Source organism: Mesoplodon densirostris, chromosome 12, assembly GCF_025265405.1.
Source record: "Mesoplodon densirostris isolate mMesDen1 chromosome 12, mMesDen1 primary haplotype, whole genome shotgun sequence".
Taxonomy (NCBI): Eukaryota; Metazoa; Chordata; class Mammalia; order Artiodactyla; family Ziphiidae; genus Mesoplodon; species Mesoplodon densirostris.
In genome coordinates this window covers 33,709,740-33,729,657 of record NC_082672.1, presented here as the reverse complement: position 1 = coordinate 33,729,657, position 19,918 = coordinate 33,709,740, and the positions used below count along the sequence as shown (strand labels likewise).

The window sequence follows — 19,918 nt, the reverse complement described above, 5'->3', positions numbered from 1 at the left end:
CAGCCAAGAGAAGAATCTCTTTTTGTCTGTGCAGAAGGAAGGATATCGTCTCCCTTAGTAAGTACTGTGCTGGCCATAAAGATTTCTGCCTACCCCCGGCCCCTACCTCCACTCACCCCCACCAGCGTGGTATTTGGTGTGCAATCTCAGGCTAGTTTTGAATTATCAGAAGGCCAGTGACTAGAATGCAGTGTGGTTGGGACCAGAGGCAGTCAGGCCTGGCTCTCCTCCTAAGCACTCAGCTGTAGCCCTTCAGCAGCAGCTTCCTATAAGGCTGTGAAAAATGTCCAGAAAAAATGCCCAGCCATCCACATTCACTGGTAAGAAAAACACCAGGCATATGGCCAGTTTGAATGGTATCAGAAAGGCATATGGAAAGAGATTTTTCTTTCTCCAACAGACTTTAGAACTTCAAAGGAATAGTTTGTTTGATTATTATTGCAACAGTCAATCACCCAACATCCTTGACCCCCTACAGTTTGCCAGGCACTGTGCCTGGCACTTGGAGGAATAAAAAAAAGATAAGACATAACCCTAGCCCCCAAGGATTGCGATTCAACAGATATGATGAAACACCTAAAAAAGTAATTACCCACAACAGTCATGAATAGTGATAATGATAGTTGTTTTTGAAAATCTAAGAAGGGAGCATATGGGTCAAAATCATTGGGGATGCCTTCACAGAGAAGGTGAAGTTGGAAGCGAATCATCTTGGGAGCTGGATTTATTTTGGATAATTGGAAAGGAGTTAGGGAGCAATAGTATGAACAAAGCTTTTTCTGGAAAGGTAGGCAATAAGAATGGCAATAATGTTGACAAGATTCGTTAGGAAATTGTTTAGTCATATATTTAACAACATTCATTCAATATTTGCTGTAAGTGAGATATCATACTAGAGGCTGGATATAAAGTGCTGAGCAAACAGACCAAGTTTTTGTCCTCTTAGAGCTTACTTTTTAGTAAGGTAGCCATTACATAGGTATGCCAACATGTAAATAGTAATTCTAAAATGCATGGAGCTATGAAGGAAATATTCTTCTGCAAGAAGCCGAGAAACTTAGATAGGTGCCCTGGGGATGGCCACACCAAGAAGAGATACTTATTAAACTGAAAGCTGATGGATGACAAGGATCCAGCCACTAAAGCGTTGAGCAGAAGCTCATTCCAGGCAAAGACAATGGAATATGAGAAGACCCTAAGAAGGGAAGAGATTGGCATATTACATATAAAAGAAAGCCAGGGAAGCTGATTGCATAGGGTCTTAATTATAACATTTTTGACTTATTTCTTACCATGGGTCATTTAGAATTCTTCACATCTTAATATTGGAGTACTCATGTTATTGGTACTGAGTGTGTTAACAATGACTCTTACACATTTTTGTATAAATTAATTTGATAAGTAGAAGTCAAGGCAATGAATATTATCTTGACCATCCAGAATTTTAAAAGGAGAGTGTATCAGTATACATTTATTTTCAAGAAATTAGTTGCTTTGAGCATACAAGAGTTGGAAAGCTCGATGGTATGAGATTTATGGGAATTATTACCTTTTAGTAATGTAAATAAGATACTGATGAAGCAAGAAATAAATGTTAGTTCAAATTATAATGTATATTTTCTGTATAGTTAGTGATACTAGTGCTGGTGGTATATTAAAAGATTATAATAATGTAGATCAAATCCCTTATAGTATTCTGTGATATGTGAAAATAGTAGAGATATTATAGAGCACAGTAAAATCCAGACTAGACAAACATCTAAAGCAGTTTAGATGACCAGCATCTTAAGCAGCTGACCTTAGTAATTCAAAAGCAACATTTAAAAAATTATGTGAGCATACATTTGTGTGGTGTGTATGTGTAGAGTTTCTTGACCCAACTGGACCTCGAATTTAAAAGTGAAAATAATTCCAATATTAATGTTTTGGAAGAGTTAATCCAGAGCATTCTAATCTATTGATTAACACATGCCAAATCATTTTGTATATATACTGAAACTATAAAGAGGAATTTTTTAAACTCCCGTGGATTCTTTTCCTTTCATTCTTTTATTTGTGGTGATAACATTTGAAGGTTGAGAAACCATGTTCTGTGCTGGCCAGACATTTAGTTCAATCTTAAGTTCTATTTAAAATCCATTTATGTATAAAACAATTTAGATTCTCTGGGCATGTCTAAAATGCAAGCACTCTGGTACGAGATTGTGGAGTATTAATACTCTGCCAGCTTGAATCTTTATTTAAATTGTATTGAGGCAGTTTGCGATTCTTTGATTCATTTTCTGTAGTTAGATTATCCCTATTTTTTAGAAAAGGAAGTCATATTTATTAGCATATGCATACACATTAAAAAATGAAGTATAAACCTATTACAAGGTGCTCTAAGCCTTGTAGTATCTGAAACTTGTAATGTTACACATGCCATTTGATTACATATGGTATATCTTAACTATGAACACATTAAATGGATTCCATTGTGTCAAATGATATTTTCAGTGTGAATAAGGGTGAAACAATATGAGGATGTTCTTTGGGAGGTGGGGCTGTTGTAGAGTTCTGTTCTATTCTGTTGACAGTAATATATGGTCCTGTGATTACTGGAATCCTTTTTGGTGATGTCGTATGGGGAAAGTTAACATTTATTCTTCTTTAACATTTTACTAGATCTTTACAGTGTTATAGAACAAGCATTTACTACTTAGTAGCTAAGCATTCCCTTTCTTTGTTTCTTTAATTAATGTATTGATCTAAACCGAATCTATAGGATCAAGCTGATTGAGACAGGTTGTCTGTGCCACTTTCTAGAGATCATTGCTACACTCCACACTTTTTCAGTAAATAAAATATGGACAGGGCCTCCCTGGTGGCGCAGTGGTTGAGAGTCCGCCTGCTGATGCAGGGGATACGGGTTCGTGCCCTGGTCTGGGAAGATCCCACATGCCGTGGAGCGGCTGGGCCCGTGAGCCATGGCCGCTGAGCCTGCGCGTCCGGAGCCTGTGCTCCGCAACGGGAGAGGCCACAACAGTGAGAGGCCCGCGTACCGAAAAAAAAAAAAAAAAAAAAATATGGACAAAACTGCAACATGTGCAGGCTGAAGAATCCATTAACGACTTTTGGCAAAGTACCTTAAAAATATTTCAAAAATAACTCTGCTTTATGGCTTCTACTATGCCATTGCGTACAATGAGGGTTTTAAAAAGACCAAATACAGTTCTCTGATTTCCATTTAATGGAAGAAGTAATAAAGTTTAATTGTATATTTGAGCACGGGCATCATTTCCAGTACATCTGATCAATAATTCATCAATTTCCTTTGGCTCAAACTAATATTTGAAAGAAAATGCAGCCGGTGAGAGCTTATCTAGCTGTAGCTTCATCATCTCTATTAATTACGCTTTTCCCAAATTTGGTTCATTAGGCTACCAAAGTGACAGCAGATGGCGAGCAAACTGGACAGGATGCAGAGAGGACCAACACGAGAGCAAACTCTTTAGGAGAATTCATTAAGGACCTGGCCCAGCAGGCAGAAGGTATTAGAAAAGTCACAATTTAATCATTATTTCTCCTAACAGGAAAAGAAAAAAAGGACTGCACAGGACTGGAATTTCTCTAGTAAGAGATGACATTTTTAAATTTGAGGGTTGAATTTTTTTTTTTTTTTTTTTTTTTTTTTTTTTTGCGGTATGCGGGCCTCTCACTGTTGTGGCCTCCCCCGTTGCGGAGCACAGGCTCCGGACGCGCAGGCTCAGCGGCCATGGCTCACGGGCCCAGCCGCTCCGCGGCATATGGGATCCTCCCAGACCGGGGCACGAACCCGTATCCCCTGCATCGGCAGGCGGACTCTCAACCACTTGCGCCACCAGGGAGGCCCGAGGGTTGAATTTTTAAAAAGTTTTTTGATCAAGATATTCAAGGGCATTATCAACTGAGAATCTACAGCCTACAGTGTTAAATTTGTGACAGAAGTCAGTGAATTAGGAATTATGAGTACAAAATAGCAGTAAATTGAATGCATTCCTTTATGAATGCTCTGATCCTTGAGGAATGGCTATTGTGATCAAATATGATTAAATTAGTTAATGGGCAACTTATCCTCTGCTATGGTGCTGTTTTTGTATTCAGAACTATTTAAAAGATCCTTGATTTTTTTAAAAAAAGTTAACTTTATCGTTCTGCTCAGTACCTTAAAGCAGCACTTTAATTTCTCAAAATGGCTTTTAAACACTTGGTACCAGTTTTTAATGAACATCTGTTGCTTGGGATTTGGATGTGCTACCTTACCAGAAGCTCTACTGCATTTAGTCCACAATTCTCAAGGAGTTAGTTCTTGGCATCTACCAATCTGATTTGAGAATCAAAGTGGAAGCCATTTTTAGACAAAAGCCCAGATTAAGAAACTCAAAGAAAACAGATAATGCAAAAAGGAAAAAAAAAAAAACCCTCAAAAAACAAAACAACAAACATTAGTTCTTAAATATCTACTAATATATAATAAACATGCATGCATGTTGAGAAAATAAGAAAAAGTGTTTTTTCTTTAAAAATAAAACATTTTTATTGCTCTATAATGTTATACATTTTAGATACTTTGCTTTCTAATACAGCCAAATAAATCAGGACGTGAGAACCTTCAAGGCATATCCTGACAGGTCAGTCTCAGGAATCACTGGCCAAGAAGAGAGAGAAACTCCCAAAGATTCCCCACAGCAAGAAACAACAGAGTTTTAATCTGAGGCATAATCTCAGGCAAGACATGTTAGGATCCGAAACAGAAGTTACTCCTACCAAAAAAATCTCAGTTAACTCGTTGTGGTTTCTCCTCTGCTAGATGAAGTTGTTGTCCTTTCCCTGTTTTTATTTTCCAGTAATGTTATTTGAAAGTGTCTACCCTCCCTTCCTCCCACCAAAAACATCCCATTGCAGATAGAGCAGATTCACTCTACCTGGATTCCTGAAGACATTAGTCAGTTCTCCAGGGACTTTCCTTTTCCTTCCAACTCAAACACTAACACCCAGCAGCCTATCCTAGGAACTAATCTTGATCATTTCAATCAAACGTTGCTACATAATAAATCCTAATACACGTTTCCGATAGACTCCAGTACCAGCACTGCCTACTTTATCTACATCTTTGTGTGTGCCACAAAGGCACCAGCAGGGGGCAGAGTGGAGATGATATTTAACCCAGGCTTGGCTCACCATCCACAATCTATCAATCAAAGAAAGGGGTTATGTCATCAAATGTGTCTCCCATTTCCTACATTGCGCATCAGTCAGGTGGTCTGGCTGTGTCTGTCCAAATGGGGCACATTTTTCTAATTCATGTGAAGTGCCATGTGAATAACTGTGATCTTATACCCGAGGACAATATGAACACTACTCTCTTCTTCCACCAGGTACTAACGTAAATGATAACAAAAATGGTAACCACAGCTCTTTGTAAAAGAACTTTGACAGAATTAATCTAACTATTAAAATTTCATGAAAATTCAAATTTGAATATGCCAGAGTTAAATAGTAAAGGGTTTATATATATATATATAACGAGGCTTGGATGTCTACGGGATTTTTTTTTTTTTTTTTTTTTTTGCGGTACGCGGGCCTCTCACTGTTGTGGCCTCTCCCGTTGCGAAGCACAGGCTCCAGACGTGCAGGCTCAGCGGCCATGGCTCACGGGCCCAGCCGCTCCACGGCATGTGGGATCTTCCCAGACCAGGGCACGAACCCATGTCCTCTGCATCGGCAGATGGGCTCTCAACCACTGCGCCACTAGGGAAGCCCGCAAGTATTTTTAAACTGTTGAAAACATACTGTAGTGATAGAGTATATCTTGGAATAATAGACTACATGACACATTTATCTTTAGTTTAAAAGTACTCAGAGGGCCTCCCTGGTGGCGCAAGTGGTTGAGAGTCCGCCTGCCGATGCAGGGGATACGGGTTCGTGCCCCGGTCTGGGAGGATCCCATATGCCGCGGAGCGGCTGGGCCCGTGAGCCATGGCCGCTGAGCCTGCGCGTCCGGAGCCTGCGCGTCCGGAGCCTGTGCTCCGCAACGGGGGAGGCCACAACAGTGAGAGGCCCGCATACCGCAAAAAAAAAAAAAAAAAAAAAAAAGTACTCAGAGAAGTTCCAAATTCCATGTATAGAACCAAAGGAGCAATCAGACCTCTTCTATTAAAATAATGCTGCTTTCTTAATATAGCATCATTTTGCTAAAGCAGTTTTTGTGTACCCTAATAATTTCTTCTGGTTGCTTACATATTGCTTTAATTTTAAAGAAATGATGCAATCCATCTTTTCCTTTTCTCACTCCATCATTCTTTTCCCACCAAATTCTGCTCTGTAGAAATTTAGCTGTGAGATTAGACCACAAAAGAAATAGTGAGGTTGCATCTCACATTCCTTCCTTTCTCAATACCACCTAGGCCCAGGACCTAAATTCCATCAAATTTCCAAAAACGTCTTTAAGCAAAGTTCATTTATGTATTCATTTAATAATGAAAAAACATACAGCTTTGTCAAGTTGGAAAGTGGGGCTTATCCCTTTCATTTAAAAGAAAATGTGAAGACAAATGATGTCATTGGTTACTTACATGCTATAATTGGTTAAAATCAACTGTACAGATAGCCATGCACTCAGACCAAAGGATGGGGCTGTATCATCAGTAGAGCCAAATCTACTACTACCTTTCTTGAAAGCTAAAAAGTAAAAACCTTCTTACATTTAATCATCAACATTCTAGCATGGCTTCCCCATAGTCTGCTGAACCAAGGAGCTTTCCAATCAATAGTCCATGGTTACCATGTTTCCTTAACAAGAATGACATGGCCTAGGTGATATCTTACTAATCATAGTGGTGGAATCTTAAGAAGGTTCTTTGGCATGTGTCAACAGATGACTATGAAGTAGTCAGCCAGAAAGTAGGCACCCTCACCTACTTCTAAGAATAGCACCTGAGCAATAATTTCTACCACAGGGCTAAGAATAGCCATATTTGTTCTTTAAAAGACCTGATTTAGATTGTTCTGCAGATTAAACTATGGTTATCAGAAATAACAGGTTGACTGCAGCAATTTTCTAACCAAAGACATTTATCATTAAAAAAGAATTAGAAAGATACATTTTCGAAAGGGTAGAATTAGAGATTGAAACTCAATTTCTTCTACTAACCAAAGATCTCAAACTCTAGGTGCATCAGAAGATCCTGGAGGGTTTGTTAAAAACACAAATTGCTGGTCCACACCCCAGACTTTTTGACTCAATAGATCTGTGATGGGACCTGAGAATATACATTTCTAACAAGTTCCCAGGTGATCTGATGTTGCTAATTTGGGGACCACATTTCAGAACCACTGTACTAACCCACCATATCACATCCCCATGGCTGGTCTACTTTGCCTAATTATGTGCGCTTTTTTCAGGAGCTCTGTTCATACGACCCTTAGAACAGCTCCCACCAGTGTTAATCAGAAAAGTTTCTCCAAGAATAGAAGTGAGTTTTGAAAATTCTTTAGGTCTTAAAGAGGTCTTAGGATACAGCTTTGAATGGTAGAAAATGTCTCTTGGCCAACCCATAGCCTTTATTCTGAGGATTTTCATAGGTAATATTATATAATAGAAAGAAATAGTGTTCAGAAGACAAAAGAGTTCAGAAAAACACCTCTCCTCATCTTGCTAAATTAATGCTCCATAGAACACACTTCAGGAAAAGTTGGTCTAAAGCTAAGGTAGAACTGTGTACATGTTTCAGTTCACCAATTTTTCGAACTATTATTTGACATAGAATTCGTTTTTCAAATGAAATCTTGCCCAGAACACCAACCTATAAAACAGATTCTTGGCAGAATAGATATCATTTGTAGAATACTTTAAGCGCCTGGAGAATCCTAAGATTCCAAAGAGCACAGTTTGAAAACCTATTTAGTGCATAATAAACACAGACTCTTAGGATGGCTGTTATTGCTGGAGGGTATCTGTGAGCCCTAACGCATAATGCCTGTCCATAGATAGGGGCTCCTTTCCTCATTCCTTTACACAGATCAACACAGAACTGTGTGGAAGTACAAGGGCAGGTTCGTTTTGAGAGATCTCATCACTGATAGTGTTTCTATACTCAGGGTTTTAAAATTGAATAAGATTGTGTCTTGTCAGCAATGCAGACCTTGCATTTTCAGCTTCCAAGTGTTATGCTACGTCTCATTTTTTACCTCTTGCCTGAAGAAGGTTTGAGCTATTTGTTTACTTTATTTCTTCCTTTTGGGGTAGAAACACTGTGTTTTAATTACTGTTTCCCCCTAAAAGCAATATAATATGAAGAAATATGTCACATTTCCTTGTTCATTATGGATTGTTATAGCAACCGCCTCTCTGTTTCCCAGCAGGAACACCCATGACAAACAACATTTCTCTTGGAGATGGTGGGGAAGAGCAGATGCTGGGTGCCATTTTTGCATGTGGCATTTAGTTTACTAATTTGCAAAATTTGTTTTACCCCCTGCAGCTGTAAATGAAAAAGCTGTAAAACTAAATGAAACTCTAGAAATTCAAGACAAGGCCTTTGAGAGAAATTTGCAAGAGCTTCAGAATGAAGTTGATAAGATGATGACAGAACTGAGGAGGAAAAATCTAGACACACAAAAGGAAGTTGCTGAAGATGAGTTGGTGTGAGTAGAAGCTCTATTACTTTTTCATTTGATAAACTGAGCTTTCCAAATTGTTGTTTAGAGATTTCTAAATTTTCCTTCACATATCAGTAGTAGATACTTTGTTCTTTATTTATTTTTCATCTACTTAGGTATAATTTGTCTTGCTCTAAAACGGATCCAAGGCATGTTTATACCTATATATAAATAATCAAGTAAATGATCTTTTTTTAGTGCTCTCCCGTCTGCAATTAGGCTAATGGTCTTGCTTTATTAATTTCCATTATTAGGGCCTTTAGAACTATTAATTGTTTTTGTTTTAATAAAAATATCTTTGGGTAAATATAGTTATGAATTTAACAGTCCATCCTATACATTTTGTCATCTTAGGAAATACTGAATAGAAGAATTGTCAATTAATACATGCCTAATACTATGAAGTAAAGTTTGGGAATTTGAGGTTGTGACTAATGATAGTGATTTTACTAATGCCAATGAATTCCTGTGACCATACACTCAATAAAAAAATACATTTTTACATTCATAGTCAGCTAACTTCAAAGTGATGGTGTTATTAATAATCAAATAGTATATACTAAATCAGCAACATTAGCAACACCTAAGAACTTGTTAGAAATACAAATTATCAAACCCCACCCTGGACCTACTGAATCAGAAACTTTTGGGATGGGGCCCAGCAATCTGTTTTGACAAGTTCTTCAGGGAATTATGATGCCTTTTAGTTTGAGAACTACTGTTCTTCAAATATTTAGCCTTCCTTAAAGGGCTCAGATATTATCACTTTAGGAAAACCATTAAGTTGAATCCAGGAAACTCCCAGAACACTCAGTTCAAAGGAAAAGAAAAGTAGGTCAAAATTATATCATACTAGCATGTCAACAGCATGGCGCTATATTCACAGTTTCTAACCAAACATATCAATATTCATATCTTATATTCAAAGTAACAGAGAAGATATCTCATGGTTAATCAGGTAGATTTTATTTTTGGTGTGTGAAGTAAATCATAAAACTGATTTCATCAGCCAGATTATGAGAATAACATGAGATCCTTTCCAAATGAAAATGTTATATTATTAATCAATTTTAAATGTGTGGATTTTTTTCTTCTTTAGTTTTAATTATAAATGTTCTTGCCACTTTTCAGCTAGCAGTTTTCAACTAGGTTTAGCACACAGTCAATCTGCCTTAAATATTGTTTTTAATTTTTCCATACTTTTAATGTTAACATTTCTTTGTAACACTGTTTAATACCAATAAACCCTGAGGCAGTGGCAAGGGCTTATTGTCTCTCATTGGGCTGGGGTGTTTATAGAGCTGCAGAAGGCCTTCTGAAGAAAGTGAAGAAGCTGTTTGGAGAATCCCGAGGAAAAAATGAAGAAATGGAGAAGGATCTCCGGGAGAAACTGGCAGACTACAAAAGCAAGGTTGATGATGCTTGGGACCTGTTGAGAGAAGCCACAGATAAAATCAAAGAAGCTAATCTCTTATCTGCAGAAAACCAGAAAAACATGACTGCTTTGGAGGTGAGTCTTAGAGGCTCTTTCATCTGAATCTGGGAGCACGGGGTGGGAGTTTGACCATGGTGGAGTAAGTCAAGTTGATGCAAGTTGATGCACACGCATGAAGTCAAGTGTGACAACTCTGAAAGGAGACTTCTAAGAAGCAGAACAGGGAATGGTCCTTCTTTTTGTTTTTTAATGAATGATCATTGCCCATATAATCAAATAAAATTTAGATAATTTAAACTATTTAAGATTTTTAAGGGCAGAATGGTACAGTGGAATGAGATCTTTACTGGGAGTCAGGGGTCCTTGGTCTTAACGACAACTGTACCACTAACTAGAAGTACTAGTGTGAGCAAGTCAAAGTCTCAAAGCATCAGTCTCTCAACTATACAATGAGTGCATCATACTGGGGCATATCTAGAGTTTCTTCAAATACTAATACCATATGATTGTACAGTCCACCCAACCTGATCCACAAACCATGGTTTAGACATCTGGCTGCCATAAATCACAGAAGTGCTAAGGATTTTCTAATGGAATTGGGGCACAGAAGAAACAGCTCACTGAGAGACCAGAGCCTGGGAAAATTTTGGTTCTCTTCTTCTTTGCAACATGTTCTATGAAAATGATATTTTACAACAGACTAACATGAGCAGATCAAGTCTGAGTTATTTTTGTCCCCTTTTTCTCAGACAAGAGATAGTTCTCTCCTCAAGAAATGATAGGCAGCTTCTGCCTTTTTTAGAGTGCTAATGAAGCTAGAACTAAAACAGATCCTTCCATCCATTCCTTCCTTTCTCCCTTCCTTCCTACTTCCCCTCTTTCCTTCTCTCCTTCCTTCCTCTCCCTCTCTCTCTCTCATTTTTTTCTTAATATTTAACATGGCAAACTGATCACTTTTCCCTACAGTGAATTCAGCACATATGATGGCACAAACCTGTATTTAGCATTTAAAAAAAAACAAAACACAAAACTTCCTCACCAGAAACAAACTTACTTTTGTTCTTTTCAAAGTATTTGACCCCAACAGATCTGAAAACAGTGGCAGACCTTTATCTCTCCTAACATAAAATTTTACCTGGAGCTATAACTGAACACTCTCTGGCATATATTATGCTCTCAAAACTGTTCGTGGAATGACAGTTGAATAAAAAGAATCTGGATTTTTTAATCCATTCATTTCTTTCCATTTTCCTTTGGATTAAGAAGTAAAAGGATGAATTAATTTTTTGAAAGAATTGTTTTCTGGATCCCTCTCCTGGGACTTAGCCTTGTCATTTTGATAGAGGACTGAGAAGACTCACGGATGTATCTAATCTTAACCAATTTGGAATCTACTGACATGCTGGCAATATTAAAGAAAAAGCACTGTCTTGTTAGGCAGGATGCTAGGCTGCCTTCATATCACAGGCTCCCGCATGATTCATCTTGCTCGGTGACACACCAGTGGTGTAACTTACCCAGAGGTGCACCACTCCATTTTATGGCAACAGTTTAAGAAATTAAAACTACCTGTGTGGAAAGTATAGTAAGCATCTGGGAAGTATTTCAAGAAGAGTTGTAGTGGCACAATAAGTGGTGCTTTTAGCTATTCCTTCATTTTAGTGATGTTTAAAACCAAGAACCATCATTCTTGGGTACCCCTAGAGAAGCCTGGAGCTTATGTAGTCAGTGTTGAAGTGTAAGTTGTCCTTCTTGTATTTTCATTTTACACGTGATGCTTAACTAATGGCTTGTTTAAAACTTACTAAAATAAATAGATAAACGGACTAAATTAATATGAATAAGGCAGAGCTTATTTAAGGTTGCTTGCCAAGGCTGATTAAGGTTGATTGCCAAGGTTGATGCTAGACTGGTCAATAAAGCATCACCTGTTTAGAGTTTGCTAAAGAGATGCATCCCCTGGGCTCGCACCCAGAATCTGAGGTAGCTGGTCTGTGGTGTGGTCCAGGGTCCATATTCTAAAACATCCCCTGGGTTAATCTGATGTACATATAGATTTTAAAAGAACTGATATGTTGTATCCATTTGATTGAGTAATTAGTTGTGCTTTAAATAAATGACTCCATTGAGCCTGTGCCCACAAAAAGGTGATATAATTAAGACCCAACACATTTTTTTTTAATTTAAGGAAGTAAGCATGTAATGTTTATTATTAAAAACATTTATCAAACCCCTACTAAGTTCAGGAAATGTACTAAACACAAACTGAGTACATCAAACACTGGTCCTCATGGTGTAGTCCTTGGAACAGCAGCATTAGCATCACCTAGACACTTGTTAATAATGCAAATTCTCAGGTTCCCCCCCAAGCCTATCAACTCAGAAACTGGGAGTGGAGCCCAACAACCTGTGTTTTAAAAATCCTACCCATGATTCAGATGCAGCCTTAAGCTTTAAAGACACTGATATTGATATAAAAAATAAAACACCACCTCTGATGACTTCAGGTGACTTGTATTTAGTGGGAGGCTCACACAAGTAAACTAGTCTGTACACTACAGGAGTTATCATGCAGGTAGGCAAAGGAAGGGCATCGGAATCACCCCTGGATTTAGGAAGGGCTTCATAGAGGACTTGACACATATGCTAAGTCCTGAAGGATGAGCTCTAATGAGTCAAAGTAGAAGAGGAAGAACATTCCAGAAATAGGGACAAAAACATGCAAACATACAGACATTTTGGAGAAATGTCAGTGATTTGATAGGATTGGAATAAAGACTGCCTGTGAACTAGTGAGGGGATAGAAAGCCAGCGAAGACAGAGAGGGTCCAGACCTTGAGTTATAAGAGAACTGCATTCTGAGAACAAAGCTGAGGAATTTGGTTTTATCCTGAAATCTATCAGAAGCAATTGAAATATCATAGTCATGGATTAAAATTATATTTTGGGGACTTTCTGAGTGGTTCATGTAAACTGGAGGATTGGTTTTGTATTGGAAAATAGTGTGATATAAGGCTAGGAAAGCAGGCAGGAATAATATGCAGATGTCTGTTAGACATCTACCATTATCAAGATGCTATTGGTAACCAGGGTGTTAGGGGCTGCATAGGAATGATTTCTGGCCTCAGAGAACTTACGATTTCATGAAAATTCAGGCATTTTAACCTTTCATTATATGTAACACTGTGATTAATATGGGCTGGGAGAATCAAACACCAAAATGATGACATCACAGAAGCTGATAGAAATGATGGAGCAGCATGAGCAGAAACACAGAACTCTGAAAGTATGATCTTAGGAAATGTCGAATAGAGCAGTGACACTTGTTCATAAGCTACATAAGTCTGTAGCAGAAGATGGCTCTGAAAATGGGCCTTTGGAGCCAGATCACAGAAAGCTTTGAATGCTACTTTCTAGAACGGGACAGGGTTAGAATGCCATTTCCAGCAATGGAGAAAAGGCAGAGGAAACTGTGGGCTGAGGGGCAAAGAGAAGATGAGCAATTTAGTTAAGCAAAGTAACGTGTTTTGAGCAGTGTGTCCCCAAATTTACCATTATGACCTTGAACAGGAAGGAGTTGGAAGAAAGGGAAGAATGAGTTGCTAGATAAAGATAGACAGGAAGATAACTTTTGTAAGTTCTTAATCCACCCCCAGCAACCCCCCCAGCAAAAAAAAAAAAAAAAAAAAAAAAGGTGTTAAACTTACAAGGCTCTGGAATGAATTAAGATCTAATTAGAAGTTAAAAGTAGAAATACAACAACTTTGGTGTCTAATCAGAATCACTTAACAATTATGCTTGTGGTATACACTTGGAGAATAATTCTCTCTAAACATGAGCCCCCCTTTTGTTCCTCAAAGCTTCCAATCTTTAAGTATTTTATATCCTACATCCTTCTCTATCCATTCCCTGTCTTTATTTATTTTTATAGCACTCATCATTAAAAATATACATTAATATATTCATTCAATTTTTTTCCCTCCAGAAAGCCATTAGAAACATGTCTTCTGGCCCACTGTATCTCCAGGGCAGAGAATAGTACCTGGCACAAAGATAGAACAGAAATGTTCTTTCTCAATGAAGAAAGTACTATAAAGCAAACACAAATAAATGTTATATTGATGCTTTTATCAATATTTAGGAGCTCCAAATCTTCATCTTTCCTTGGTTCAAAGCTAACTTTCATTAGTGTCTAATCTGAAACTAGCCACCACTGAAATCTCTTTAATCCCTAGATCATTTCTGCTTCAGTGTGATAAAAAAAAAGCACATTTTGACCTTTGCATAAAAATGGGTTCCTTAAAGTGACTCAAAGAGAGCTTTTATAAAGATTCTAACTCACTACTTAATTGAAACCAAAATGAATGTAGCTCTCCACCTCATATATAGGTGGAAATATTCTCCCTCCTATTGATACAGCATTTTGTTACCTTGATTCATAAATACAAACAAGCCATGCTAAAGAAAGTTTCTTGAATGTCTGTCCAGGGTCAATTTTAAATCAGTTCATACAAAAGCTAAGGGCTAAAACTGATAGTTATATAAGAGTGTCAGACCTATGGAAAATAAGATATGCCTTATAACCAGGAACATCAGGACTACCTCTACATTTACTGTTCATGAAGGGAGAATGAAATTTCTCTGATTTAGCCAGGCATGGGAGTAGTTGAATGAACCAAGAGTCACCAGTGCAAACAGAACTATTTATTGAGGAAACTCTTCTAGGTACTAGAGATAAAGTGATACAAAGACTGTTTTATGGAATTTATATTATAGTGAGAAAGATAGTCACTAAACCAATAAATAAGAATATAATATGGCCATAAAGTCTGGAGCATGGGCTAGTATGCCTAATAAGTGACTTGTTCTCAATATATTGCCTGACGAATTAAATGTTATCCTTCGTCCACTAGGTCCAGCTCAATGGGCTGTACATTTCCTCTCCTCCCTATGCATGCATCTTGTGATGAATTGGTGTCTGATTATCATTAAATAGCCTGTGCTTTTAGCAACTCTTAGAAGAAGCAATCAAGATGGTTCAATCTATACAAAAAATAAAATCATATTATCTATGTTTCTATAATCGATGGCCACCCTATAAAATATAATTCAGCTAAATGAGTTCTAGGGAAAAGAAAATAAGATAATTATAATAGTTAACAATTCTGTAGTGTTCACTGTGTGCCAGGCTGTGTTCTAAACCAATTTCTTTCAAATTTTATTGTGTATATCAATCACTTAGGGTTCTTGTTAAATGCAGATTCTGAGTTGGTAGTTCCCAAAAAGTCATTGAGATTGTGCATTTCTAAGAAGCTTCCCAGTGATGCCAATGCTGCTGGTCAATGGGCCTTATTTTTAGTATTGAGAGAATAAGCATTTTACATGAAGCTAAATGGAGGAGGAAACAAGGCAAGGAACTGGGGAAGGGCACATGGTGAAGGCAACTGCAACTGTAAAGGCTCAGAGGCAGGAATAAGATGTGTGTACTGGCAGCAGATTGAAGTGGTTGGTGAAGAGGTAGGGAAAGTAGGGTGTGAAATTAGCACAATAAGAAGAAGTGAAGTGTGCAAATAAGAAGTGTGATTTCCACAATTGGAAAGTCAGTGCTTTCACAGCTCAAGACCGAATCTCTATCATTAGGTAGACTGGGATTCAAATCTTAACTACACTGTACTAACTGTGTGACCTTGGGTAAATCACTTAACTTGTTCAATTTTCTATTCATTTAAAAGGTGATAAACACAGGACATGTGTTAGTATAGAATTAAATGAGGAAAGCTTATAACTACCTGACACATACTGAAATCTAAATGAATATATAAACTAGCATTATTATTTATATAAAAAGCATAAATGGCAAAGGCTTAAAATTATAATTGATGCAGTTAAATCCACAGGTAAAAAGGTAATTGAAAGAATGAGTCAGAAATAGAAAGAAAAAGAAGGCAAATTTATGTTCCAAACGGAGAAATAACACTATATCTTTCTCATTAATTTTACTCTTCCAGAGTAGGAATGAGTTTCATGTGGTTTGAGACAAGCTATCAGTTTCAGAGAAAAATTAGAGTCTGCTCTCTTTTTTATGGAACAGTCCATCAAGTTTATTCTTCCATGTGAGAGTTTCTCTCTGTTTTTGGAAAGTCCTTTCTCTAAGTTTCCTTTGAAATCCCACTTCTGGGCTTCCCTGGTGGCACAGTGGTTAAGAATCCGCCTGCCAAGTCAGGGGACACGGGTTCAAGCTCTGGTCTGGGAAGCGCCCACATGCCTCAGAGCAACTAAGCTCGTGCACCACAACTACTGAAGCCTGTGCGCCTAGAGCCCATGCTCTGCAACAAGAGAAGCCACCGCAACGAGAAGCCCACACACCGCAATGAAGAGTAGCCCCCACTCACCACAACTAAAGAAAGCCCGCGTGCAGCAACGAAGACCCAACACAGCCAAAAATAAAATTAATTAATTATTTTTTTTAAAAAATAACAAATAAAAAAAATTAAATCCCAGTTCTTCCAATTTTTACAGAACTCCCATAGAATAAATCTGCTTACATTTATGCTCACAGAACATTCATTTGGACATAGATTCTGGAATTTAATGTCTCATTCCAATGTAATTCAGTGTACTACCACCTGCTCAGCAATGCATATTCAGTACTTACATTTCAGTTAAAATGGATGTCCATCTCACTTTAAAAATATTTTTTTAATTCCTCAGCTACCATCACATAACTTTTCTTCTCTTGCATGACTTTCTCACAATAGGAGGAAAAAGTACCTGTACAGGTATTTAAATAAAGTAACTCTTGGAGGGCTGGCTGGGTAGTCTATATCACTCTCATGTAGTCTCACAGTCAACATGACATATCTTGTTTGCAAAGCCTTGTTTAGACAGCTTAGGAAAGCCAAAAATACAGGGCTGGATAGGGTTTTCCCCAAAGGACATTTTGATACTTTGTTTATACTGTCCTACAGAAAAAGAAGGAGGCTATTGAAAGTGGCAAACGACAAACTGAGGACACTTTAAAAGAAGGCACTGACATACTTGATGAAACCAACCGTCTTGCAGATGAAATCAACTCAGTCATAGACGTGAGTATTTGGTGAAACCCAAAGTTAAAAGAAAGATGATAATGATACAAGCTCTCATAAATGAGAATCAATGAGAAATCTCAGTAGTATAAGCAAATACTGTTATTTTCTTGTGGGTATAAAGTTGTTTTTGCCTTATTCTATTGTGACCATGCTCACCCATTGGTAACAATTAGAACTTCACATTATTCTCTCAGTAGACATGAATGTCTGGTGAGGGTACTCACACACACCAACCTGTATTTTTTTCACAGTGATGAAGGGCATTTCTTGTTCCTAGGATAGCACTTACAATCTGCTTCAATATTCACAGAATATTAGTTAAAAGAGAAATGTAAAGCTACAAACAGACTTTTAACATACTGTCTAATGCAGTAGATACTGATATATGGTGATGCATGGTAATAGAAATGCAAATAGTGTAAAAGATCCCAATGACTATCATTTATGCATTTAGACCTACAAAGTAGCATTTTTTTAAAAAGACTGTCAGGTTCTTCTTGGTATAAATTGCCTTCATATATTTCCTAATCTCTATCATTAAATAATAGCTTTTATTTTCTATTCTTTTTTGCTAGGTTAGTAAATTTGAAGTTTCATAAAAACCTAAGCGTGTATAATTAGATTTCCAAGAGAAATTAGTAAATGAGAGGAAGCTTGGATTCACTTACTTAAAATGCCTTCTTTTCTCTACATATCAGTATGTTGAAGACATTCAAAGTAAATTGCCACCCCTGTCTGAGGATCTGAAAGATAAAATAGATGACCTCTCCCAAGAAATAAAGGACAGGAAGCTTGCTGAGAAGGTGTCCCAGGCTGAGAGCCATGCGGCTCAGTTAAATGATTCATCTGCTGTCCTTGATAGGTATGTCATTTGTTGTTGGAAGTATCTATGTATCTTGACACTTGTCCAAAAGTTTTGACTAGCAGAAATGGTAGAGAGTTGCTTTCAAATCTTGATTTTTGTAATTATGCACATACGAGCTACATGGCCTTTCTGTGGAAAAGCCTAATTAGAAGGGTCTGGGCAAAGCTCTACTGGAGCAGCATCAAAAGTCTGAGTTAAAAGTAGATTCAAATATGGCATGGTGGGGAGTGAACATTGCCTTAGGCTACACTTAGAAAAAATATTTTCTGTTCTTTATTGGAGAGCACAGCAGTTTCCTTATTAGCATTTTAAATAATAATGTATAAACACACATTCTGCTTCAAATTTCAGTTTTATATTTTTAATGAAATCAAACTATTTATTGTTAAAAGGGTGGCTTTTGAAAATGTGGCTCCATACATAGCCTTTAAGTCTTGTTTTTTCTTTCAAATTCCATGGAGACATTACATATTGCCCTGTGAAATAACAGCTCATTATAACTGGGATTCTTATACGGGTCAGTGAGGGAGGGGCAACTGGTGAGGTGTGTTTGACTAGTAAACAGCCTTCTAGGTATAACTGGTGTGCTTCCCCTACAATTTCGGGGTTGTCATAACAAAATAGGTGTATTAGCCTCAAGAATAATTTTCCTAAATGAACCTGTATTTAATATACTCCATGTGTAAGGTTCTGTTTCAATACTTAATACTCTTGATACAAAGGAAAATATTAATGTTTGAAGACCCTAGGAAAAAATGTACATACAATTCATTTTATAACAATTATACAACATTTTTTAACATTTTGTTAATTTATCATAAAGGGTGGTAAATGGAGCAGTAAGCTAGAAGTCAACAGAGGTAGTCTCCAAGTCCTTAATTAGCTAATTAGTGACATGTTGGTCATGTGACCTGAGACAAGCTATTTAACCGACACTCATTTGTCCTCACCTGAGAAGTGCACCTACTCTAAAGAGATTTTGTGAACTTCATTCCAATAATATAGAACAAGTGCTCTGAAACCTGTGCGTGCTTCACAAATAACATAAAGAATCATCTCACTGCTCATACTTGCATGGTGCTCATGGTTGCAGAAACTTCTGGAGGATGCTATGGGTACTTAAAAATATGTTGGTAGTATTTCATTGCTTAATTATTTAGGAATATGAGTTTAAACTGAAAACTACAATATAATACAATTAGTAGATACCTCACCATGGTTTGGAATTAACATAATTATACTGACCATGATCATTTGGAAGCCATATTTGTTATAAGTAAGATGTTCTTCATTTGAGTACCAACTGCTCTGATGTTCCTTTTTGGGGCAATCCCAACAGAATCCTTGATGAGGCCAAAAACATCTCCTTCAATGCCACTGCAGCCTTCAAAGCTTACAGCAATATTAAGGACTATATTGATGAAGCTGAGAAAATTGCCAAAGAAGCCAAAGTTCTTGCACATGAAGCCACAGAACTGGTAAGAAACAAATAGCATTATGTACTGATAATGGAGGTCAATCTGTTTGAATAAGTACCTAAACTAAATTTCTCAAAGCTCTGCAAAATGCTAGTAAATTAGAATATTTGTTTTGTATTATTTTCAAAGGCTCCTTTTAAATTTTATCCGAAATAAATTCTCAGTCATAGCAGAACTCTTTTCTCAGTCACCCACTAATTTCCACTATTAATAAGGGTCTTGAAATTATCGCAGATGCCAAATAGTTTGTGCCACCAACTCACAAAGGAAAAACAGTCAAACATAAGACTCTGAACAGGGAAATTTATCACTATTATTCCATAATTCTTCAGTAAGAAAGTGCCTTGGAAATTAACACCAGTGCTTATAGTCA

General features: G+C 37.3%; 1 protein-coding gene across 1 annotated transcript in view; it reads left to right on the top strand.

Moving 5' to 3' along the window:
- The window catches only part of LAMA2 (laminin subunit alpha 2), a 614,367-nt gene that overhangs the window by 489,955 nt on the left and 104,494 nt on the right, over positions 1-19,918 (top strand). The window contains exons 35-40 of the mRNA XM_060114490.1: positions 3,419-3,530; positions 8,502-8,664; positions 9,979-10,189; positions 17,083-17,199; positions 17,901-18,064; positions 19,407-19,545. Of these exons, the coding sequence (XP_059970473.1) occupies positions 3,419-3,530; positions 8,502-8,664; positions 9,979-10,189; positions 17,083-17,199; positions 17,901-18,064; positions 19,407-19,545 (906 nt within the window). The remainder of the gene's footprint in view (positions 1-3,418; positions 3,531-8,501; positions 8,665-9,978; positions 10,190-17,082; positions 17,200-17,900; positions 18,065-19,406; positions 19,546-19,918) is intronic.